Below are 24,666 nucleotides of genomic sequence, written 5' to 3'. Positions count from 1 at the left end.
AAGGGTTTGATAAAAGTCCAGGGTCGTAGAGAGCTGGGTTCATGTACGGAGCTGGTGGAGACCAGAACCAGAGCTAGAAGAGAGTGAACACTGGACCCATCAGAGAGACACGAACAAATCATATTAAATAGGAACGATGCTAGCCTGTAAGCTAGCCTAACTTCCCCCGCTTATAAAATACTTGTGAAGGAAAGTTTGTTCTGGAGTCTCTCTGTCGGGAACTGATTCTGGTCCTTCAATGTTTATCCTGCCGGGCCAATCAGATCGTGTGGGGGGCGGGGCTTAATGTCTTGATGGACAGAAGAGTAACAGTAGTCGTACACGTCATCTGAGTTAATTAGTTTACAACTAAATGTCTCTGATTGGTTGATGGAGAAGTATTTTTAAAACCCAGATTTTTACCCAGACTCATATTCTGAAAAGAGTTCAGTTAATTTTTTCTTTGTTTGTGTTTCTTGCATCTTTTTTTGGGTCAGTCCGTCTTTTATCTTTTGCTGGTTTTAGACTATATTTTCATCTCTGTGGCTACGATACAACGGTTTCCAAAAAGTCTTCGGATCGGGGCTCAAACAAAGTCATTCGGGACGTCCCTCCTCGTCGACTCTGGATTCCAGTTTCATCAAAAGCTGCTGAGCTCCCTCCTTAGACCAGTCCTTTACAGCCTCACGTCAGCCATGGTCCTCACAAACGTAGCAGTCCAGCCATGTGTGATGTGGACAGAGTGGCAGCTTTGTGTCACTTGTGGTTTGAGTCGACGCACTGATGAATATCAAACAGGCCTGTCGTAGTGGAGAGAGAGAGAGACGTCCCGTCTCACTGTTTATCAATTAATTATTGTCTTTTTTTTTGTCTCCTCCCCCTCCCTCCAGTTCAGGACCTCCCACTGGCCGCCATCGTGTCTCGCTCCACCAGCCGCCGCTCTTAGTATTTAGTTGTAGCTGAGTTTGATATCTGAGGTGCAGTGAGACGTCACGGTGGTTTTAACCAGGACTAGGGGGCGCTCTCCTGCAGCCGAGAGTTGCAGCTGCTTCACTGTGAACTCGTCACTGCCGAAATGTAGATTAGCTTCATTTTGAAGCTACTTTCAGTTAGCAGCTAACAGCTAGCACATATATAAAAAAACAAAAAACTGCCCTCAGCAGAAAATTCAGATTGAGAAGAAATTCCATAAACATGTAGGTGGACTCCATCCGGGGTCACGTTTACAGCAGCTAACGGCTAGTTAGCGCGGCTCAAGCTGGTAGCGGTGGCACGGGGCTGAGTGTGGGCGGAGCAGGGGTGCGATGGAGTACCACTCCGGTGGCAGCCTGCCCCTGCTGGGGAGACCGCGGTACTGCCCCGAGGCCAACGCTAACGGAGGATACCTGTGTGAGACGGGGCACTGCTGCGGAGAGACCGGCTGCTGCACCTACTACTACGAACTCTGGTGTAAGTCTGAGCGGTGGACGTTTGAATGAATGGTGACGCGTTGTACGAGACGGTGTTAGTATCACCTGGGGTCCTCTAGTCAGTAGAGACACCTGTAGAGTTTGTCAGTGCTAGCAATCGTGTCTGTAATTTGTCCAAACACGATTTTTAAAGAGTTTTGTTTAGTGAGCAGCTTTATTACGACTCTGGATGCAAAGTCACTGCTCAGCACTGACACCAAATAAAATAAAATAATTAACCTCAGAACCATCAGAAGAGTGAATCTGTGATGGATGAACACATTAGCACAGTTAGCATGTTTCCATGCATTATATTTTCATTTATTGACGCTTTAATGTGTTCATCACGTCTGTGAAGATGTAAATGCTGCCAGGTTTCATCCAGGTCATGGTTTATCCCAAAAAGTGTTTTCTCCTCTTGTATCAAAGTAGTGAAACACTTTCAGGAGACTCTTGACCTTGTTTCAGTTTGTTTTTGTTTTACTACTCATTCAAACAGCTTCTTCAGTAAAACCTCGGCCTGTAGGGGGCAATACAACAAACCACCACAGTAAACTGCTTGAAATTTGACAATAATAATCTGTGGATGACTCCTTACAAGCCCACCAACCAAGTTTGGTGTAATTCAGTCTATAGGGGACGCTACTGGTGACTTATGCCTCTGCATCCCACTCGGGGACGACTTGGCCACGGCATGGACCCCTTTATGATCGCTTGTGATCATCTCGTTTCAGTTTGTTTTTGTTTTACTACTCATTCAAGCAGCTTCTTCAGCAAAACCTCTTCAAGAAACGTCTTCAGGTCCAGAGCTTCTTGAAGAGGTTTCCTGAAAACTTTCCACCACTTCAAAGTTTCAAGTTTCTTGAAAACAAGTCCAGCAACGTTTTTCAAGAATCACTGGGCTTGTAGAATTTCTACATTAACTAAAGCTGCTCAACACATTCTTGTAGTTTTGTGGCCTGTCACCAAACGTGAATGCAGTTAAACGTATGACTGTTATATTAATACACACTTAGTCGCCACACTGTAACAAATTGTAGAATTTACAGTAAATACCTGCAAAAAAAGTTGCCAGTAAAGTCTTGTAAAGTTGCTGTCAGTTACTGTAAAACGGATTACAGGATATTACAGGATAACTTGTACAGGTTTTTATTGTATATTAATTGCAGCAATTTGTTGTTTTCGGAAAAACAACTATTAACTGTAATCTAGTTTACAATATTATCTTGTATTCTATTCAAATTACAGATTTTACCTGGCAACTAAAGTTGCCAGGTAAATAGCTGTAAATACTATGTAATATGTTGTTGTGAATGTTTTTACTGTTAATTTTTGTTTTTCACATTAGCAGCTTTGAAAAATATGCATGAGACCAGGCTCGCTGTTGCTCCAGAATTCTTCAACGTTGCATTAGATTTTTTTCACCTGTTAAATAAAAACAGAGTCAGAGCTGCAACAAAACAAAACTGTTATTAAAACTCAATAGTTTTACAACATGTATCAGAACTCAGCTTTCATATGACATGGTGTAACAGATTTTGCGGACGTGCTCATTCGTTTAGGTAAAAAACGGTATCCTGAGCGTTTAGCGTAGCTTCTTCCTGTTACGTGGGTGTGCTGCATTAATATGTTGCTACATGGTTAGCATGCTCTTATAGCGTGTATGATACAGTATGCGCAACTGCCCTCGGTACGGCGGGCGCTCGGGTTGAGAAGACTGAATCTTTCTAACGGTTAACGTCAGGTCCAAAGCACGGCTAAGCTAAAATAAATAACCACTGTTTCGCCTGTGATTGCTTGTTCTCTGAAAAGTCTCTCACTAACTTTCTCTGAGGACATGCAAACCAGGCTGATAACTTACACGGTCAACTTCATGAGTCACATTTTAATTCTGTAGGATATTTAAGATCAACTTACGTTTTATGGATGAGTGTTTGAACACTGCGTTGTTCCTCTGCCTCCTCTTTTAAATCCGATATCAACAGTATTTAACTGTAACACGTATCATCTACAGTCAGAATACAACTTGCCTGTCATTTTACAATATGTTACTGTTTTGGACCCATGATGCATTGCGGTATACAGTTATTCTTTGTAAAATGACAGAAGAAGTTACTGTAAACATTTTACTGTAGAAATTACAGCAGTTTGTTCCAGTGTAGTTCATTAGACACAGCAGTGGAAACAGCTCCTGCTCAAACTAGTAACCAAGAGAGCTGCTGAACTTTATGACTTGGTTCCACTCTCTGCCGCTGATGGCGGTCAAATACCGATGTGGCGTGAAAAGAGGCGGCGTGCTTCTCTCTTTTATTAACAACTAAAGGTTTGACTCGGCTCAGGTTACCGTGAAGGAATGTGTCTGCACGGTCGCAGCGCGGCTACGTCCTCGCTGTTGTACATAGCCGGGGAGTTGACATGCCGTCTGAGGACTGTAATCATGCAACAGTAGACAAGACGCTGCCCGTCCGTGCACCAAGACCTACAGATATTTATATCCTGATATCTGAGTCGTGGCTGTTCAGCGTTTGTCCTTAAAAGCAGCTGTTCTCTGGACGCTGTGTGTGTGTGTGTGTGTGTGTGTGTTCAGGGTTCTGGCTGCTGTGGACCGTCCTCATCCTGTTCAGCTGCTGCTGCGCATACCGACACCGCCGAGCCAAACTCAGAGTCCAGCAGCAGCAGAGACAGAGAGAGATCAGCCTGCTGGCGTACCATGGGGCCAACTCCTACCCCTCTTCAATGCTGGACCTCAGTAAGACATGAACTGACCGTCCTCTCTGGGATGTTTTCAGTAGGGATGTCCCGAACTGTATCTAAACCAATCCAGGCAATTTTTTAAAGGCTTCAGCCAAACCTGGTCTATTGTAGTTATTTATTTTAGGTCTACCATAAACCAAAACCACGTCCCTGTAGCGTCAACACTTCTTCAAACCTGATAAAAATCTCAGAAGAAGAAGAATAAAGTGAAGTTAGTCAGTATCTAGTGTACTGTGGATGTGTGGTGAGGTGGTAGTAGTTGATCATCATCCACTCAGTCAAAGGCTGCACCCAAACAACAACAACAAACACTGAACGTTTAAAAGAAGAGAAAAGTTTCCTGGAGACAGCGTCAAGGAGAAACATCTTCCAGAGAGGGTTAGGGAGTTTATGGCAGCGTTGGATGACCAGAACATTTCTGGAGTAGAGAACACAAGGTACCAGCTACCCTCTCCACACTACATTAACTTTGACTGAAAGATTTATTGGACTGAATCCAGTCCACTCTAGGAGAAGACAAGGAAGACAAGGACAGACTTTAGGAAGCTACAGGAGACCAACTCTAGGAGAAGACAAGGAAGACAAGGACAGACTTTAGGAAGACACAGGAGACCAACTCTAGGACATTTAGGATCAGAGAGGGACTCGGGGGGGCAAAAAAACTTGATCGGGACATCCTTAGTATCTAGTATCTACGGATCCCAAACTACCGACTAGTTTGCACTAACCTTGCTGACCTCGTCTCTTTGCAGGTTTTCTGACGTCCCTGAAGCTGCCGTCCTACGAAGAGGTGGCAGCTCAGCCCTCCACGCCTCCGCCCCCCTACAGCTCCGTGTTTACCGCCCCACGCTACCCACAGCCTCCACGCACAGCGGACCCCCACCTGCTCACGCAGCACGGCCCGCTGCTGCACCGGCCCCTCAGTGACGGCCCTTCCTCCCTCAGTTCTGACAACAGGTAACTGTTCGGATGTGGTCGTACTGCTCCATATCAAGTATTTATAATATCAAGTATCACTGGTACTGCAATACTGATATTACTGATACTACTACAGTACATATGATTACTATTGGAACAGTTTAAATATTAAAAATCATGTTTGTATCTTCCCTGTAGCTCCAGTTGTTCTTGCGACTCCTGTTGCCCCTCCTCTCCATGTAGCTCCTCCCTGTCGGCCCCTGTCACGTACGAGACAGACACAAGCCACGCCTCCACGCCCAGCGAGGCCACGCCCCTCACCCTCGACGTCACCATGGAGACCATTGCTGCCGCGGCGACCTGCTTGGAGTTGAACAAGGCTCAGTTTGCTTCGGAGAGGACTCCGGCTGCCGCAGATGCCGCCGTGCCTCAAGAACTTGTTGCTACGGATTCGTCGGCGTCGCACCAGACTGTGACTGTGGCGGTCGTCACGAGGGCGGCGTCCCCTCACCCTCTGCCCTCGCCTGCGTCGGACCTCACCCTTCCTGCTGGATCTCCCATGAACCAGCAGCTTGATATATCACCATGTACCCCGATAGTCAGCACCTGTAGCTCAAGTACACTCCCTAGTCCAAGTGGTGTTGACGCAGCTTTCCCCTCCATCCAAGTAATAAGTACTGAGGACCCGGCTTGGGGCCCCCAGACTATTCCTATACCAGAAGTTATCTCAGTGTCTGGAGCTACGACCCCGGCAGTTAGCGCTTCTGGCAGCCCTACAGCCACCGAAACCCCGGATTCAAGAACAAATCTGGTTGCAGCCAGTGTCCCTAGTAGTCCATCCTCTGTAACATCTCTAGATGTTGGAAGGACTTTGACCCTTGATTCAGATTTTAGCCTTGTACCAATTCCGTCACCTTCACATCTCAGCCAAGCTCCGGCCCTAGGACCTACAAACCCTGTCCTAGATCAAGAACCAGAAACCGTACCCTCAGAGCTTAGCCAGGCTCCAGATCCAGCACCTTCAGACCTTCTCCTAGGTCCGAATCCACAACCTGACGCGACACTAGTTGCAAATTCAACGATTTGCATTTCAGTTCCTGTGCATTCAAATCTCACCTCAGTCACCGATGCAGCATCTTCTTCTCCAGCGTTAGCTCAAAGCCAGAACGTAGAGCAGTCTCCAGGGTCAGGTGTAGTCCAGGTAGCTCCCAGTCCAGGGTCAGCTTTGTCCCTAAACTCAGGGTCTGTTGTTGTTCTTGTATCTTGTCCTGATTCGACTTCAGTACCTAACCAATCAGTTCCTTCTCTGGTCCTGCCTCAATCGAAGGAGTCAGACGTTATTTCTCATTCGCCGCCAGATGTCCAAGCTGTGTCCTCCTGTCCCGCCATCACCATAGAGTCTGAATCTTCTCTTGCTCCCTCCGCAGCCCTCTTTCCATCCTCACCTCCATTTGTTCCCTCTCCTCCTGTCCCCCACTCCGTTGACGCCCTGTCCCCCACCTCCCTCCCACCTCCAGCTTTACTCCTCGATCCCCTAACTGCTCTTCACCAGACTGACAAAGGCGGCTCTTCCTCTGGACATGTGTCCTCCCTGTCCCCCTCGCCTCGATCTACTCAGTCCCCACCGAAACAGACTCTCTTCTCCCCCTGCGTGGACGTCTTTGAGCCGGGACCTCCGAGCTGGGAGGACGACGAGGAGGAGCAGGAGGTCAAGGACAACGATGAGGATGAAGATGAGGACATGGGGGCCGATGAGAGTCAGTACAGACATCGTCGTCTCACGGGAGACTCTGGGATTGAGGTGTGCAGGTGTCGCGTGGAGGAGGAGGACGAGGAGGAGGAGGAAGAGGATGAGGAAGACGGAGAAAGAAAGGAGGATGGCAAGAGAGGAGGAGGAGGAGGAGGAGGAGATAAAAAAGCTGGCGTTAACGCTGATCTCCATGACAGCGTGGACTGTCCCGCAAGAGGTCAGGTGTCCACAGGGGAAGGACTTACTCTGTGCACCCCCACCACGACGCCAACGCCCGAGGAGAGCGGCAAGGTTGTCATCGTCATGGAGACGGTGTGATTGAAGGGAGCGGGCGTGTCAAAGCAGACGAGGGTCGAACAGGAACCGAATGTTGGCGTCGACGCGTAAAACTGACTTTAGAGACGAGACGTTGTGAACGAAGGTGATTTTAACAGACGCTTGGTAGGAACAGATTCAACGGCTCATTACTACAGTTTCTTCAAATGTAAAGTTTCAACCATGACGCACACCTGGAGTAGACTTTACTCAGACTCCATCTAAAGGTAGATCAGCTACTTGTGAAATATTACAGAATAATCAGGACCCCTGCTCTAGAGCTCAGCTCCGAGAGAAAACCACGTTAAAGCGGCCGAAAATATGTATCAGTCCAGAGCGTCTTCACATTGGACAGTAGTCTGTTAATTAAGTCAAACGTTGTAGCAGCTTCTCATCAGAATAAACAGGTAGCATCCACTCATCGTTAAAGTAAAGCTCTAGCCTTAAAGGATCATTCCAGTTTATTTTACATCCTCCGTCTCCACCGTAGAGATTCAGGAAGAGTCGTACAGCGTCACATATCGGAGCAACAAGCTCAAGTCATCTTCAACGTTCAACAAAATCTGTGTCGTTACGTTATATTTAGATTTAGAAGCTCCTGAAGGCACCTGAAACAAACCAGGCTGTGTTCATCGTGGAGCATAAAGCCAGCGTTAACCGTTCATGATCAATGGTGCAGAAGCAGCAGGTCAATAATCACATCAAAAGTTGAATGTATGATGTTATTTAACAGCTAAATACAAAGATAAACACGATGAGTTGCCGGTTTAATGTTCGCTAGATTGGATCCTGCACCAGTATCAGTCCCGCAATAACAGCAAGCTAACATTAAGTTAGCATGGACATAGTGTGAGCTAGGTATGCTAACATCGCACTAATAGTGTTTGTTATTTTGCGTCACAGAACGTCACGGAAGCTAGGTTAAAGCTAGCGTGTCAAAGACTAGAGCTTTCCATCATGATTTTAATTAGGATGCCACCAACATTTTTACATTTTTTTAATTCAGTGGAGGCGTAATTTTAGATTATTAGTGAGTTACTGTAACAACTGTACAAGTTCTGCACAGAAATACATCTGTAGAAAAGTAGTTTTAGTGGAAACTACTACAAGTAATTGCCCTAAAATGTGGACGTGCTACAACGTGGAGGCAGTTTTTGAGATTGATGTAGCTTGAGGCGTTGCAGCTACCTTGCTAGTACTACTACTACCACTACTACTAATACTACTAATACTACTACTACTACTTACATCCAACAAAGGTTCAAAAAAGGCAACTTTTTTGAGAAGACGTTTCACCATGAAACGTCTTCTCAAAAAAACTCTACAAGTCCAGTTGCCTTTTTTAACTTTTGTTGGACATACCATGACCTGGATGGCTGAGAACCTTCACAGACACTGCTACTACTTGCTAACTGCATTAGCGATCGCATGGATTCGTGAGTGGTTTTCACTCTAGTCACCCCCGATGTTCTCTTCATTTTACCAGACGTCCACAGTGGAGGTGGAGAGTGCAGAATAACTGGGAATATTCTTTAAGAAGAGCCAGTCAAAGGCACCAATAGTCGTTCAAATGTTAAAAGTCGTGTAAAGTGTTAAATTAGGGGGACTTTGTGGCCCTGCGTTGTTTACATCCAGATCTTTAGCTAGCTAGCATTAGTCTCCTCCCCCAGTTCAAGGTACGTTGTACGGCTTCATCGTTCAAGCACATGTCCGTCTCGTCGTCATAAGTCCACAGAGTCTGTTTGACGAGATCCACAGGATTTTAACTCTCGGGCGGCCGATTTAACTGGTGGGAGCCTTCTGTCCAACGTGACGTAAACGCTGCAGGAGGACTTTGAACACGGACGCCAGAGGGTGCACGGAGAAGCGACCCTTCCTTCGCTTCATTCGTCAAGAAACTAAAAAACTTAGGCGGAGACACCTCGTCTGAAACGGCTGATGACGGAGGCTTGGAAATGTGCCGGGGACAAATTGGCTGTTTTGGAATTGAAGAGAGGCTGATGTGGGAGGATGATTCATGGCCGACTGACAGAGGGAAGACTGATTCATTCATTAAGGGGACGTTTTGATGAAGACGTCTGTCGAGGAGAGCAGAATTAGGTGGGTTCGCTTTCAGATTTCTCCGGGATCAGGCGTGGACGGTTTCAGGCTGGACGGCTCGGGCCGCCTTCCCGTGCGTCAGCCTCTCTCAGAGCAGAGAAAAAGCTCTTTACATAAATAAAAACAAACAATGGGTACTTTTAGACGGGAGACAAAGCGCCAAAGAGAGCGGAGACGGAACGCGTCATCGTCCCCGTCTTTGTCTCTTTCTCTGGGTTTGAGGTCACATGAAACAAAGCGCTGCAGACACCACCGTCCCGGTCGGAACAATGTGACGCCTTTCGCTCTCTGCACCTTTTAAATTCACCCAACGAGTCCCAAGAAATCAAAAACGATCCCGTTAAAACACCGGATATTAATGTTAGGCCATTGTTGTAAATGTTTCAGCTTCTGGCAGCTTGATAGACGTGAGAAGGTAGAGTATATTTTGTCAGTGACACAGAGTTAATAACATTTGTATAGTACATGCTGGTGTGTTTCAGTTTAACTTTAGACATTAGTGACGACCCTGTGTGTAAATAATATTAGAGGATAACTGGGTTGATCGTGACGTGATTACTGTCAGGTAAAAACCTTAACTTTGTGGTTGGAGGATACATCCTGGACATTTAAACACCCACAACAGCAGCATCATACGATGGATGTGCAGCTTTTAAATCGAGGCGGCTCGTTTTCCGATGCGTGAGTCCAGAGAGTCACAACGAAGGACTGCATATTTCGTCCACATCGTTATCTCGTGCTGTAGTGAATCATCGGAATTTAACGCCGAGGACGGGTCGTCCTCGGGTCGAAACGCTGAGGACGCCACTTACTTTTTCTTACGCCTGCTTCCACAAAGTGCACTTGTTTTTACAGCTGTTAGTGTTTAAGAAAGATTCACAAACGTGCATTGACTTTGCAGCTCGCCGGTCAAAGTCGCACTCGCGCGGCGACGTCTTCAGAGGGGACTGATGTACTGAACCCGACTCTTCAACGTGGGACTGTTCAAAGCTTGAGGCATTAAGGTCGCGGAGGAGACGGATGCTCTCGGGTCCACGCGGTGCAGGGGTCACCTGACGATACTCAACCATCTCTAACTGGAAGAGTCTGGTTGACTGATCCTTAAACCCTGCGTCCGTGCTGCATTACTAAACGTACTTCATGAGGACGAAACCACTGTATGTTGGACTTCTTTATGACAAAAGCATTGTCCTGCCATACAAACGACAAACGTCAGTTGTGGAAAACGACGTGCACAAGACCGGATTCATGGTTGGGTGACAACAATCCGCTTTGGACGAACTCACAGGAGTCTGTCTCTGGGCAGGTCCTCTGGCGTTTGATTCGTCCCGACTCGTCCACCGTGGACCCGCGGACTGAGAACAAACGGTCCGTCGTAGAGGCCGGCGGACCCTTGTCTAGAAAAGTCCCAGGGCGCCACCGAGCCGTTGATGTTGTGATTGATGTTGTGATTGACGGTGTTTTCTGTTTTTTGTTTACCTGAACTAATAAGGTTATATATCTCCATGGTTACAGAGTGCCATTTCTACTTGACAACTGTTATTACTTAGCATTAGATAGAGCTGTTCTCGCTCTGCGTGAGTGTGGATTTTGACCAGGGCGACTGAGGACATGTCTGTCTGTAGCTCAGGCTCCTAAAGGCGGCTCTGGGATCAGCCGAACTCCCTCAAAGTGCCAGGAAAGTGTTTCTGACATTGATTAGAGGAATCTTCATATTTACTCAACTGATATCAAGCTAAACTAAAGAAGTTCCCGTCCAATCTAGCCTGAGGAATGGAGGAACCATAGGAACATCGTAGAAGTAGATAAGGAAACCAGAAATCTGAAACGACTGGACTTGTAGAGTTTCTTGAACTTAACTGAAAAACCAACTTGGATGAAACATCGTGAAGAATCTCTACCAGTCCAGTTGTCCTTGTTTTCCTGGATGACTGAGAACATTCACATATCAGTAGATAAAGTATTTGGATTGGGGAAAACCCAATGGGATGATCATTTCTAGGGATGCACTGAATATTCGGACACCGAAAAAGACTTTTATCGTTGAAACAACGCGGCCGAAACGGGATGTTGTGATGACGCAAGCAACAACCGCGGCCAGTACGGGCATGTCTGCCGCGTGGATGTATTTTAATATATAAAGTGTTATATATATAAATATCAGAGGTTGCGCTAGACTTTTTCGTCATTTTGACTGACAGGGTCATAAAAATCCCGTAATAATCTATTTTTACCCGTCACTTTAATTTTTTAAAAATGATAATAAAGACATATTAAATAGCATTTCATTTTCATTAAAGTTTCATTAACTTTAAGTACTTTTTTCAGAACAGTATTGACTTTAAATGGTAAGCCGACACGTCTTGTCCGTACTCGGAACGGGACTGCTAGCGTAAACAGCTCTTAGACGGTACCGTAGGGCTGAAGTGCTTCGCTGGTATGCTAATTCCATTTTGGTAGCCGTTAGCCGACAAAAGTTCTGCGATGTTTGGAACGCAAACTGCGATGAGAGACAAGAGCCAATTAATAAGGTCACTCGCCACCAAGTGGTCAGGGGTGTGAACTGCAATCTGTGAAAATGACGGATGGCCTTCAGATTTTTGACGGATGATGACGGATGGCCTTCACATTTAAAAAAAAAAAAAAAACGGTCCATGACGGTTAATATTCTGTTAACGCGACCCCTGATAATTATATAAAGACCCACTGATAGCGATTTGCAAAACGTGTGATGCTGAAATTTCAAGAGGCATACATCTGCAAAGTCGGGTTTAATTTACCACCTGAAATCCCCATTTTCGGTTTTCGGTTTTGGCCAAGAATGTTCATTTTGTGTGCATCCCTAATAATTTCCATCATTTCCGTTTTGGATGTTCCTCCAGTGCGAAGGCAAGGCTCTAGCATTCCCCAGGTTTTGGTCCCATTTCCACTTAAACTCTTGAACAAGCCAAGAGTCCTGGTACTGAGAGGTATATCAAAGGGACGTTCCTTCAGCCTGATGAGGTTGGACGAGCTCCTCGGGCTGATTTTAGAGCTGGGTAACTTTTGGAAACCTGCGTATGTGTTTTCTGTTGAATTCAGCCAAGACGTCGTCAAATGTCAGAAACATTTAACAGCAGTCTTCTTTCACGTTAACTTTCCTTTTTCAACCCACAACGAGATGCAGTAACTTTAGCTAAACTCAACATTATCAGCTCCTCTTCTCATCTCTTCACTACACTAGTCTGTTGTAACGCCAACGTTTAAAGGAATAGTCCCCAATTGAAAAAGACTTTTTGAACCAGTGGTAGGGTTTTACTGTGAAGCAGCTGCAGGAAGTTAGGATGAAAGATAAAAAATGTGACACATATTGTGACATTTTTCTTCTTCAGAGTTGTTTGAATTGCCAGAGACAGACGGAGGAAAGACACAAAAGAATGAATGAACAAGTGAAGGTTGTAGGCAACTACTGCCGGTAAGACTTTAGTCGTCACTGTACAGCTGCCAATGATCCTGGCTCTTAACGGGAATCTGCAGACAGTGAACCGTATTTTCATTTCAAGGTGAAACTGAACAACAAGACTTGATTCTGAAGCTTAGAGAACAAACGTTATGTTTGAGATTGGCTTGGATGGAAGATAATAAGTCCATGAGTTATTTTAAATGACCCTCCACTCTGCTCTGTAAAACCAGCACTGACCCTGAAACGTGGACGGATGAACGTTTTTCATTTCCGTTCTGGCTCTTTGATCAACTTTCACGTAAATTAGATTGTGATGTTTGAGAAAATGTCTTAATTTATTAAAGCACCTGAATGTTCCCTCCATCGTAGGAGTCCGTACCCTCCGTCGTAGGAGTCGGTTCCCTCCATCGTAGGAGTCGGTTCCCTCCGTCGTAGGAATCCGTACGTTCCCTCCGTCGTAGGAGTCCGTACGTTCCCTCAGTCGGGAGGTTTTTTTTTTTTACTCCCTTCATGTTTTCTCTCCTGTCCTTCCTGTTTGCATGAGGTTTCTGTCGCCGGAGTAGACGGAAGCAGAAAAGAGATTTGTCGTTAAAGTCCCTTAATATTACGATGACAACGATGCTAATTATTAGTATTACTAAATTATTTGTTGGTGCGTATGTGTGTATGTGTGTGTGTGTGTGTGTGTGTGGATGTATGTGTGTGACCTAACTAAACCAGCCTGTTCTAAAAGTGTGTGAAAAATATACTGAATAAAACTGTCAAACCTAAACGTGTCGTCTCCGTTCATTTATTAAACTCAACGTCAGTCGTTATTTATGGATTAAAAACCAAAATAAAAAAATGCATTTATGTTGAATTCTAGTTGATTAGCTTGTAGCTCGTACTCTAATTGATCCTTTTCTGGCCCCTCTGATTGGTCAGCTGACCACCAATCAGACGTCTCCTGTCATACTGTTGCTAGGTTTGACAAACAATAGCATAGAAAACTGTTGGAAAAGTTAGCATCAATGCTAATGTTGGAAGTAATTTTACCAGTTTTCAGTTTTCATGTTTGGTTACTTCCTTCATTTTAATTATGCTTCATAACAATTACAAGATTTAATGCTAAGTTTACAGGTTTTCTAATGTTTCTCTATGGTGATGGACCAACAGTTGCAGGTGTGGTGCCGCTAAAGGCTAGCTTAGCATTAGTCTGTAATATTACAACACTTCATGTTTTTAGAGCTGCAATGAAACCATTTTGGTTTATATTTATGAGCGTATTATGAAAAGAGAAGAAGACAAATAGTTTTTTCATAGTTTATTGTAACAGATTTTAGCTTTTAGCACAGAGAGTAGTGAACACAAAATGTTTGACAATGAAGCTAACATCAGCTATAAGTTGCTGCTCAGAAGCTAACAGTTAGCAAGCTAATGACAAGCTAACATGACGCCATCTTGCTAAATTATATTTACTTTCTAAAAATGTCAGCAACAAATTTTCCACTTTTCTACATTTTCTACACCAACAAAAAAAAAAATCACAAGATTTAATGTCTACAGGTTTTCTAATTTTTCCTTTATGGTAATTACAGTTGCAGGTGTGGTGCCGCTAAAGGCTAGCTTAGCATTAGTCTGTAATATTACAACACGTCATGTTTTTAGAGCTGCAATGAAACTTTTTATGAGTATATTTAACTATTTATGAGCGCATTATTATGAAAAGAGAAGAAGACAAATAATTTTTTTCAAAGTTTATTGTAACAGGTTTTAACTTTTATCACAGTGACGTTATCTTTTTCGACACTTAGCTCGACTGTAACGACATCAGGAGTAGTGAACACAAAATGTTTGACAATGAAGCTAACATCAGCTATAAGTTGCTGCTCAGAAGCTAACAGTTAGCAAGCTAATGACAAGCTAACATAACGCCATCTTGTTAAACTATATTTACTTTCTAAGTACAAATTTTTCCACTTGAAATGTTATAAGACAAGATGGCGTCGATCGTAGCAACACTTCATATGATCACTGTCTTCATGTGAAGGCAGCATAAGTCCCTCCCCCTGTTTCATTTTGTCCCACTCTCCCATCCCGCCCTCGGGACGACAACGACCTTATAAGGCAGCGGCTGCAGGACCACGCCCAGCTGCCCCTGCAGGTTAGGCAGGGGAGCCCTGTTCGGCGGCCTGAAGCTCATTCGCTGGAGCAGAGAGGACAGGAAGAGGAAGAGCTCCAGCCTGGCCAACGATTCGCCGACGCAAACCCGAGGCCCCGCCCCAAACGGCAGGAAGCAGGAGGGCGTGACCCGCTGACCCTGGTCGTCAAGAAAACGATCTGCGGGCAAAATACAGGAGGAAGGTGGTGCGTTCAAGTTCTGCTTTAAAAAACAGGTTAAATGTTCTTGTGTTGTGTTACCTGGGTTGAACAGATCAGGTTTGTCCCAGTGTTTGGGGTCGTGATGAATTGACCACATGTTGACCAGAACACGAGTCCCCTGGCGGACAGGGTGACCTCCGATGCTACAGGGGACAGAAACAGAGTTATATTAGTCCTCTGCAGGGTAAATGCTGGTTAGTTTCCGCTCTAGCGTCCAGCTGCGGTGGTCGGTCTACCTGCTGTCGGTCATGGCGGTGTGGGGGATGAGGACGGGGCTGACCGGTCGGATCCTCATGCCCTCGTTGATGACGCAGTCCAGGTACGGCAGCCGGCCGCGGTCGGACACGCTCACCGGCCGGTTGCCGCCCACGTGCTCGTCTAACTCCTTCTGCACGCGTTCCTGGACCTGGAGGGGGCGGAGCAAAGAAAGGGTCGGCCATGATGTTTATGTGTTGCCACAGTCTGTCCGAAGACGGTACAACATGTTTGTGGATTGGTTAATAAATATATTTCTCCTCTGGGGTCCCACACCAGCAGAGGGCAGCTCCTGAGGGGTACCAGGTAGGTTACCCTACCCCCTCGTCGTTACCTCTGGGTGGTGCAGCAGGTAGGCCAGGATCCACAGCAGTGTGGTGGAGGTCGTCTCCACTCCGGCTCCAAAAGCTTCAGCCGCCGTCATCAGGACGTGGTCGTCCGTTATCCCCTCCTCCTTCGACCCGGGTGACGTTTTACCCCGACCGCCTCCCGTCTGGCCCTTCAACAAGGCATCAAGGAGGTCCCGTGGGTCACCGTCACTCAGCGACGCCTGTTTATAGACCAGACAGCATCAGCCATAACATTATGCCCAACTGGCTTTATTTATGCCGTGGGAAACATATCGTCATGTAAGTATCGTTACACAGAGACAGAAGAAATCTGAAAAATTAAACAGTTTGATTGATTTTTAATTTAAAAAGCAAAAATTTTAAATGTGTTAAACACACAAAAAACAATAGGTGAAGTATATAAGAGTATAAATATGGACTATCAGGAAACAAGCTGAATATTTACACCTTAAAAGTTGATGTTAGACGCAGGAAAAATAAACCTCAACACCCCCACTGGTCATCACCCAAACCATAAATTACGCTGAACTTTATTTCCCTAGTGTCCCCTCTGTGGTGGAAGGTGAGAAGGACGCTATGCCAGTCCTCCTGGACGTCCCTGACTATGGACACCATCCATGACAATGAGCTTTAGCCGGAATTCTGCTCAGGTGTCTTAAAAGTGACCGTATCCTAGGGTTGCCAACTCCCTGAAAAATAAATAAGGGACACCTCATTGGCAGGGTCGGCAGAGTGGCAGGGCCTGTTAATTAACACATCTAACAGAATAAAATAAATATCTTTCTTAAACAGAAACCTGTCCTGCTGAACTTAAAATGATAGAAATTAATATAAAACAATAGGCTTATGTTTGTTTCTAAATACGGGATGATTCCGTTTTTCAAGGGACAGTTGGCAACCCTACCGTATCCCCCAAAAAAGAAAGGTTTAAATATATCTATTAAATAAATATAAGACAGTGTATTTGTCCCTAGAGTCCAACATATTATGTCACTAACTGTCCTGACCTCTTTGTGTCTTCTTAAGAACAAAATCATTATCTGTGCATCTCAGACTGAAACGTCTTTACATGTGAACTGGAGTGAACGCTGCTGCCATCTGCTGGTCCATGACTTGTGTCTTCATCAGGACATTCATTGAGTCTAGTTGTATTCGTAGCCTTGTGTCTGGATGTGGTCTTGTTTGGGACCCCCTTGGTTTTAGGGTAAAGGTTGCAGTCAGACTAGGGGTTAGTGGTTAGGGGCCCTGTTGCGGCGATCTGCCTGGAGGTGTGGCTCCGTGCGTGCGTGCTGCATCTGCGCAGTGACCGGCGTGCTGCTGCGTGCTGCTGCGTGCGCGTGCGTAACAGTGGGCGTGCTGCTCTGCGGCGCACCTCAGCAGGTGAGCGGAAGTGGACTAATCGGCACCACATGTTAAAAAAGCCGCACCATACGGCACGGTGAAACGCGACAACGGACAGCAGAGCTAAACCTAAAAAAAGCACCTCGAAATTGAATCAGCGCATGGGAAAAGGACTAAATCAAAAGGGCTACCGGTAAGCTCACTTAAACTGTGTTCATGAAGAGAAAACGGTAAATGAAGTGTTTGCATAATGTTAGTTTAAAATATAGCGAAATTTTGCTTCATTAAAATGCAAAGTAAAAATACTTAATTTATGTATAAAAAATAAGGGTATTTCTGTTAAAAAAGGGATATTAAAATTTGCAGTAAAATCGGTTTAAATGCCTGATTTCATTAAGTTAAAAAATTAGTATTTAATTAAAATTGTGACAGAAATACACGTAACATCTAAAATCTGTTTAGGTTGAAACATAAGGTAAAAACGGTTATTGTTCTGTTTATTCAATTCTCAATTTACACTCTGCTTACCTGGATTAATATTAAGTGGTTGATTTGTGTTTAAATTATACTTACCTTTAACCTACTTAAATGCACTGACCTGAAATGTGTTTAAATGTACTTACCTTGGTTGGTTGGAAAATGCAGAGTTTTTATTTACATTTGTTTTATTCTTGTGTTTGAAGGTTTTTCACCTTAATTGTTTATTGCTTCAATAAACGGAAGATTGAGTGAAATCCTGGTCAAGTCCATCTTTTTTCGAGTTTGGGAAGCCGTGACGCAGTAGACAAACTTGACAGTGAAAAACCGCTGAGTGACCAGTGACTTTATTATTAATTAATAAAGTGGTGAGGGGCCTTGGCATCCATTACGTCAAAGGAAGCTCCTCACAAACATAAAAACGTGACCTTGTGTGTTGACTACCTTGTGTTCTTCCAGTTTCCGGGTCAGCAGTCGGTCTCTGACGGTGACACATTCCTTCAGTTTACTAAGAGACTTGTTAGGAAAGACCTGAGGGACGGAGACAGACTTTCATTGTCTTTGTAGAATCATGTTCAGACATTTTAAATTATGAACTCAAGTCAGAACAACTTCCTCCGCCCAGCGTACGTTGCTCTGGAGTCTCAAAGGTTGTTTTGGGGGGGGGGGGCGGGGCTTAATGTGGTGATGGACAGAAGAGTAACATCTGATTGGTCGGTGGACTAACGAATGAAACCCAGATGTCAGACAGAGTCTACAGACCTTCAGCCAGGGGTACAGGTCCACCAGTCCCCCCCTAGCGATCGTCTGCACGATCCCGTCGTTGTATCGGATCACCTCCTGCAGCTCGGCGTCGCCGTGGCGATAGGTGGCGTTGAACACCAGCGTGCACACGACGTTGGTGACGGCTCTGGTCACCGCGGGAGACGGGTCGAAGCCGCACTGGGAGCTGGACAGCAGCTCCACGCAGAGACTGTCCACCGCGGACAAGACTGCAGAGAGGAGGGACGTCATCAACTGACTGAGATGATGAGGATTAATAATAATAATGAACATCTAACTGAATGCTGCTAGCTTAGCCTTTGTCAAGAAAACAAGCTCCACTAGCATCACGTTGTTTGTTCTTTCTTTGACGTTAACATTAGTTAGCTTACCTAGCAGAGCGTACAGCCAGTCGACTTGTTAGCTTAGCTAGCAGAGCGTCCAGCCAATTGACTTGTTAGCTTAGCTAGCAGAGCGTCCAGCCAATTGACTTGTTAGCTTAGCTAGGAGGCTAACAGAACGTAAATAAACTAGTAAAGTTAAAGTTAATAACCAGATATCTTTGATACTGAAACGCTGCCACTTCCAGAGTTTTACTTGTCGCTTTATGCGACGCTAGAGGAGCTAGTTAGAATAAGATCATCTGGACTTTACGAGTAGTTAACTGGAAACTGTTGCCTTTGGACGCAATAGACTGGAAAATGTCCTGGAAAAATCTGACGCCTCAAATAACCCAATTGTTAAAAAACTACAACTTGTGGTTTTGGTCAGTTTTTTTTATTTTTTTCTTCAGTATGTCGCGGTCCCTTCTAGCCAACCTTTATTAATGAGTAAATTAAATGCATCAATTACAGAACGTCTCTTGGAGAACACAGGACTGTCAGATTTATCATCTCTTGGCTGAAGATACAAACATTTTGGCCGCTGAGGTCATTTTGACTTCATGGTGAATTTTAATGGATTCATTCATTCGTGAATGTCTTTACTGATCTGTTCCAATCAAAAGAAAAGTGACATTTGCCATCAATTAAAAGCTGCTGCGCTAATTGGCATAGTCCTACTTTCATTGTGTCATTGAGTCAAAGCAGGCTAACGTAGTCGAGTATTTAGCTGCTAAAAACCCAAATATTTCTTCTAGGAGCTGGTAGAGACCAAAACTAGAGCGAAAATCATCATGAAGTCAGTTCTGCTGCCTCCTAGTGGACATAAAAATCAACTGACGCAGCTTTAAATAGTTCAACTATGTTGCTGCAACACAATCACTAGTTTTTACACATTTTCTGCACCTAAAAAAATTATGAACTGGCGCACCAACCAACTCGGATTCAAACCCTATCAGTGGATGGAAATTAGTTTTTTCTTTTGAATATTTTCTGGAGATTTATTTAAAGTTTGAATAAATGTTAGACTAGTTTTGTTGTTTTGTCGTAGTACTATCTTCTTATATTATCTTTTAAAGGTTAAAAGGATAAAGTTGTGTTCTGGTCGTTTGTTATAATCCACCAGAAACAGTCGGACGGTGATAAAAGTGATGGAGGACGGTACCGATGTCCTGCAGTCGACTGGTTCCCTCTCCGAACAGAGTGAAGGAGTTGTGGACGAGGCGGCGGTGAAGCTTCCAGAGAGGAGAGTAGTCTGAAAAGGCGATGTCTTTTCCTCCTCTGGTCAACAGGTCGGTGGTGACCTGCAGAGATTAGAGAGATTAGAATCTGACGCCACGTCTGAGATAAATAACGGAAAAGTAGAATATGAGGTAGAGCTTTCAGCTTCAGGCTCCTCTCATGTGGAACCAGCTCCAAGTTTGTACTTTTTGATGAAGATTATAGTTAGAGCTGGACTGAACCATCCCTTGGTGATGCTGCTACAGGCCTAGGCTGCTGAGGGACGATGCTCTGAGCGTCTCTCACTCCTGTCCTCTAGTTTCTTCTCCATTACTAGTCATTCAGTCCTGTGCTACTACTGTGTAACATGTTAACCATTAAGTCTCATCATTAGTAGGTTTCTTCATGTCCCACCATGCTCGGCCGTCCAGCGAAGTCCCTCCCTCTCTGCAGCAGGACCTCTCTGGCGTGTTGATGGTCGTTGACCACCACCGTGTAGTGGGGACCGAGGTAGAGCGAGAACAGACGTCCATACCTCGGAGACACAGGGACAGAAGATGAAACGTCTTCACATGTTTTATACAAGAACGTCCAAACTGACCCAGGTCAGAGGAAACTCACATTTATTTATATTTATATGATCCTGTCAACATCAACAAGACTAGAACCACTAACTTAACTAGTCTTGTCACACATGAACTAGTCCTTCCATATAATAACTAGTCTTTACCAACAAAAACTACTTATTCCAAATCTTAACTAGTCCTACCACACATTAACTAGTCCTACCACACATTAACTAGTCTTTATAAATATAAACACGTCCCTACAAGCCTGAGAGACGACTAGTAACCATTAACTAGTCCTGCCACACATTAACTAGTCCTTATATGTGTTCCTTCTACACATTAACCAATCATGCCACACATTAACTCGTCTTTCCAAAGGTAAACTAGTCCTATCACACATTAACTTGTCCCTACTAGCCTAATTAACTAGTCATGCCACAAATTAACTAGTCCTACAACCAATTAACTAGCTCATCACACGTCATGTCACATGTTAACTAGTCCTTCTGCACATTCATCAGTCCTTCCACATATTAACTAGTCTTTATTAACATTAACTATTTATTCCACATCTTAACTAGTCCTACCACACATGATCTAGTCCTGATACACGTTAACGAGCCTTAATAATCATTAACTAGTCCTACTACACATTAACTGGTCTTTATAAATGTTAACTGGACTTTCTAGACATTAACATGTCCCTAAAAGCCTGGGTGACGACTGGTAAACATCAGCCTTTCCAAACATTAACTAGTCCTTCCACACTTTAATAATTCTGTAACACGTTAACTAGTCCTTATATGAGTGACGACTAGTAAAGATTAATCTGGTCCTTCTACACATCAACTACTTATGCCACACATTTACAAGTTTGTAAAACCACAAACTAGTCCTTTCACACATTAACTAGTCCTTCCAAATATGAACTAGTCCTTCGACACATTAACATGTCCCTACAGCCTGAGTGAAGACTAGTAAACATCAGCCTGGTCTTTACAAACAATAACTAGTCCTTTCACACATTGACACAGACTAGTAAACATTAATTAGTCCTTCCAGCCCCCTGAACTAACCCATATACCTGCTCTGAGGCTCTGAGACTCACCTGTGTGCCAGCTGGGTAAAGAGGAGGTGAGGGGGGAGACCTCCCCCCAGCCAGGGGAGGCTGCCCAGGACGGGGAGCCGCGGCAGGCAGGGGATGGAGCCCTGAGCTGGGACAGGAGAGGACGGAGGTCTGGCTTCAGGGACGAGCCGGAGTGAGACCAGGATCAAACCAAGCACCACCAGAGAGAAGAGGAGGACGGACGGGGGGACGGAGACGGAGTAGAGGAGGGTGGACAGGAGACAGGACAACATGGCTGCCACCAGACTGAGGGAGAGTGAAGAGAGAGTCTGAGGAGTCCTGGCTTTAATCTGTCGCCTACGCATGGAGAGGCCTTGGAGGGGTCAGAGGTCACCTGTGTGTGTGTTATCATCACGGCTAGGTGACCATGAGTGTGAGCTTATCTGCAGCAGACGACCCTGGTGTTATCAGGCTGCACTGGTTACCACGGCGACCTGAAGGAGAATGACCAGCAGTAAATGGTAGTGGAGGGCGTTTTATTCACCAGCGTTCAGTCTCTGTGCTTCATTAGACTGAGAAATTATTATTTCTTTACTTGAGGAAGAGTCACGTCCAAAACTAACAGAGTGATGGTCTCCTTGGGTCTAGACCAGTTTTATGTCTGGCTTTATACTGGCTTAGTTTTATCTGGTTTAACTACAGTCTCAGGACAGTTTTATGCTGACTTTTGTCTTGGATTAGAGGTCAGGTTTGTTTTGAACAGGTTTAGAAAGTAGCATCGGTGCTTTCTGGATTGTTTCTGGACTTGAACTGGAGCTGGTACTAGACAGGATTCAGACTGGTTTTTGGGTTTGACGTTGAACTGGTTTTGTTTTTCACTTGGTTTTCTTTCATTCATTAATACACAGGATTAGATGTTACAATCCCTTGTGCCAAGGTCCCAGTCAAAACACATTTAGAGGCCCAGTCCAACTGAGAAACCAACCAGCAGGCTAGCAGCCACCTGTCCAGCTACTAACCAACATGAAGACATCAGATACCTGGCCTAGTCAACAGCAGTATGCAGCATGTCATTGGGGTTTTCAAGTGGGCACCTCCCTTCACCCATGTTTCGTTAAGTTAGGCCCACGACACCTCAAGAAGCTAGCAATCAGCAATCAGAGCAAACAATCAACCTTAATTGAAATGTTACGACCTTTTGATTCTCCTCGTTGATGCAGACTGAACCATGACCAAAACACATTGTCCCCTCTTTATGGGGCAAGGATCCATATTTGGTAACTTCACACATATTTTAAATTGTGCCCCGTTGTCTCTCAGTGAGGTTTAGAAGCATGTGGTTTTCACTCAGCCGATCAGAGAAGATCAAGAAGGTCTAATGTGGTCTACAAGGTCCACCTCTACATGAACACTGATAACTGCTTTATTAGGAACCATGAAGAAGAAGTCGTGGTCTAATGTTAGCTATTGTGATAATGTTCTAATGTTTTAAATACATGTTTACATTAGTTTACCACTTTAGAACAAGGAACCATATATGGTAACTACATTAATCTTGATTTTCTCCACGAAAATGAAAAAGTTTGAAAAAAGTCACAAAAGTTAAAAAGTCTTCTTATGTCCTACAATAACAGTCTGGGGTGGACATTTAGAATGTTCATGTATGAATGAGGTTTAGGACTGGTTTTATAGACTCTGTCTCACGTGTAGTCTGGACCGGTTTAACTGGGATTTGTAGTCCCACTTCAGACTGGTTTGCGCTTCATTTTGTACTTGTATTAGATCTGAAGTTTCACAGGTTTTACTGTTGTTTTGGTCACAGTCTTAGACCGGTTTGGACTCGTTAGTTTTGTAGTAACTGGTATTAAGAGTGTTTTCAGGCTTGTATTTGGACTAGTATTACTGTTGATTCACATGTTGTTCTTGACTTAGTTTGGATGAGGCCTAGTTCATCTGTAGTTTGGGCTAATTTTAGAACTTTTGGATTGGTCTGCAAATAGCTTTTGCATTCATTTTTAGATTCTATGTCTTTGCCTCCATACGGTGGAGAGCAGAGGGTCTTTCTTTGGATGACGATGGTTCTTTATGACTCCAGGATGAATCCCAGATGACCAGATGCCTCCAGACAGTGTTGGTGCTGGAGAAGAGTCTCGATCTAAAACTGTTCCATAAACTGAATAAACGTGTGAGTCAGTGGCTTCGAGTGACAAACTAGAGGCCAGAGAATTTCTGACGCCACGAGGCTCTAAACATATTAACGTCTCTGTCGCTGGGTGTTATTTGTAACAGGTGGAGGGAACAGGAGGTGGCACGACGCCATGGCAACAGCCTCTCTTACTTCACCCACACACAGATTCTTCCATCATCTTTCTGGATATAGTCTCCTCACACGTTCATACGAGCGGGCTTTCTCTTTTTCTCCTGCTCATCGGGGGCATGTTGCTGCGACTGGACCGAGACGTCATTTTAGTCGGTGCAAACGAAAGATGAGCAGCACCAGAATGGTCTGGACACGGTCTGGACACAGTCTGAACACGGTCTGGACACGGTCTGAATACAGTCTGGACATGGTCTGACCAGGTCATGACCAGTTAAAAGTCAGAGAGGTGCACCACCACAACCAGCATCACAAATATAAAAATACAACAGACGAGGCTAAAATGCTGAAAGCTGCAGTTCCTCTTATCTCCACTAGATGCTGCTCCTGAATTCATCCTGCAGAGACAAAATGTTTTGTGCAGAAGAGGTTTGTCTGCAGACTGCTTCAATCATTTAATTTGGAGAATGTTAAAGTGTTTAGTGTTTTCTTCTAGCGCCATCGTCAGGATCAAGTGTTTTACCATCGTTGGTGTTTCATTCCCATGAGCCTCGGCTGAGTCTGGTGCTGATTAGCTAAAGTTTAGCATTGCAGGACGAATGCATTTTCCGTTTTTACTAATTAAATCAAAACAGTGTGATCCGATACAAAACAGACAGACATGACATTTACAGAATAGAAACCCGTTACATAAAGTTGTGACGTGTAACTTTTGTCTAAAATCGACAATATTTAGTTGATTTGTGAACTTCAAACCTCGAACATCGTAAAGACTGAAGAAGACGTTGGTGAGCAACCTAGCTAGCCACTCTGCTAACGGTGCAGCTCAAGTCACGTGACAACAGACTTATAGCGGTGAAG

The 24,666-nt window shown here is 44.6% G+C and overlaps 2 protein-coding genes across 2 annotated transcripts; one reads left to right on the top strand and one right to left on the bottom strand.

Annotated features, from left to right (window-relative positions):
• The first annotated feature begins 796 nt into the window (after window positions 1-796).
• LOC311492718 (uncharacterized protein) lies at window positions 797-13,578 on the top strand. Its single transcript, XM_084551085.1, has 4 exons — window positions 797-1,428; window positions 4,015-4,176; window positions 4,925-5,138; window positions 5,343-13,578. The coding sequence occupies exons 1-4, from the start codon at window positions 1,284-1,286 to the stop codon at window positions 7,165-7,167; spliced, it is 2,346 nt and encodes a 781-aa protein (XP_084407211.1). The 5' UTR covers window positions 797-1,283; the 3' UTR covers window positions 7,168-13,578.
• Window positions 13,579-14,759: 1,181 nt separating this feature from the next.
• cyp17a2 (cytochrome P450, family 17, subfamily A, polypeptide 2) lies at window positions 14,760-21,926 on the bottom strand (the record flags this gene model as incomplete). Its single annotated transcript, XM_084553347.1, has 9 exons — window positions 21,531-21,926; window positions 20,268-20,388; window positions 19,798-19,936; window positions 18,253-18,482; window positions 17,935-18,021; window positions 15,657-15,872; window positions 15,304-15,473; window positions 15,107-15,210; window positions 14,760-15,025 (listed from the first exon to the last, which is right to left on the bottom strand). The coding sequence occupies exons 1-9, from the start codon at window positions 21,851-21,853 to the stop codon at window positions 14,760-14,762; spliced, it is 1,656 nt and encodes a 551-aa protein (XP_084409473.1). The 5' UTR covers window positions 21,854-21,926.
• Window positions 21,927-24,666: the final 2,740 nt, after the last annotated feature.

The sequence above is a fragment of the Chelon labrosus genome (assembly GCF_963514085.1).
Source record: "Chelon labrosus genome assembly, chromosome: 1".
Lineage (NCBI taxonomy): Eukaryota > Metazoa > Chordata > Actinopteri > Mugiliformes > Mugilidae > Chelon > Chelon labrosus.
This window is presented reverse-complemented; position numbering and strand designations above follow the sequence as displayed.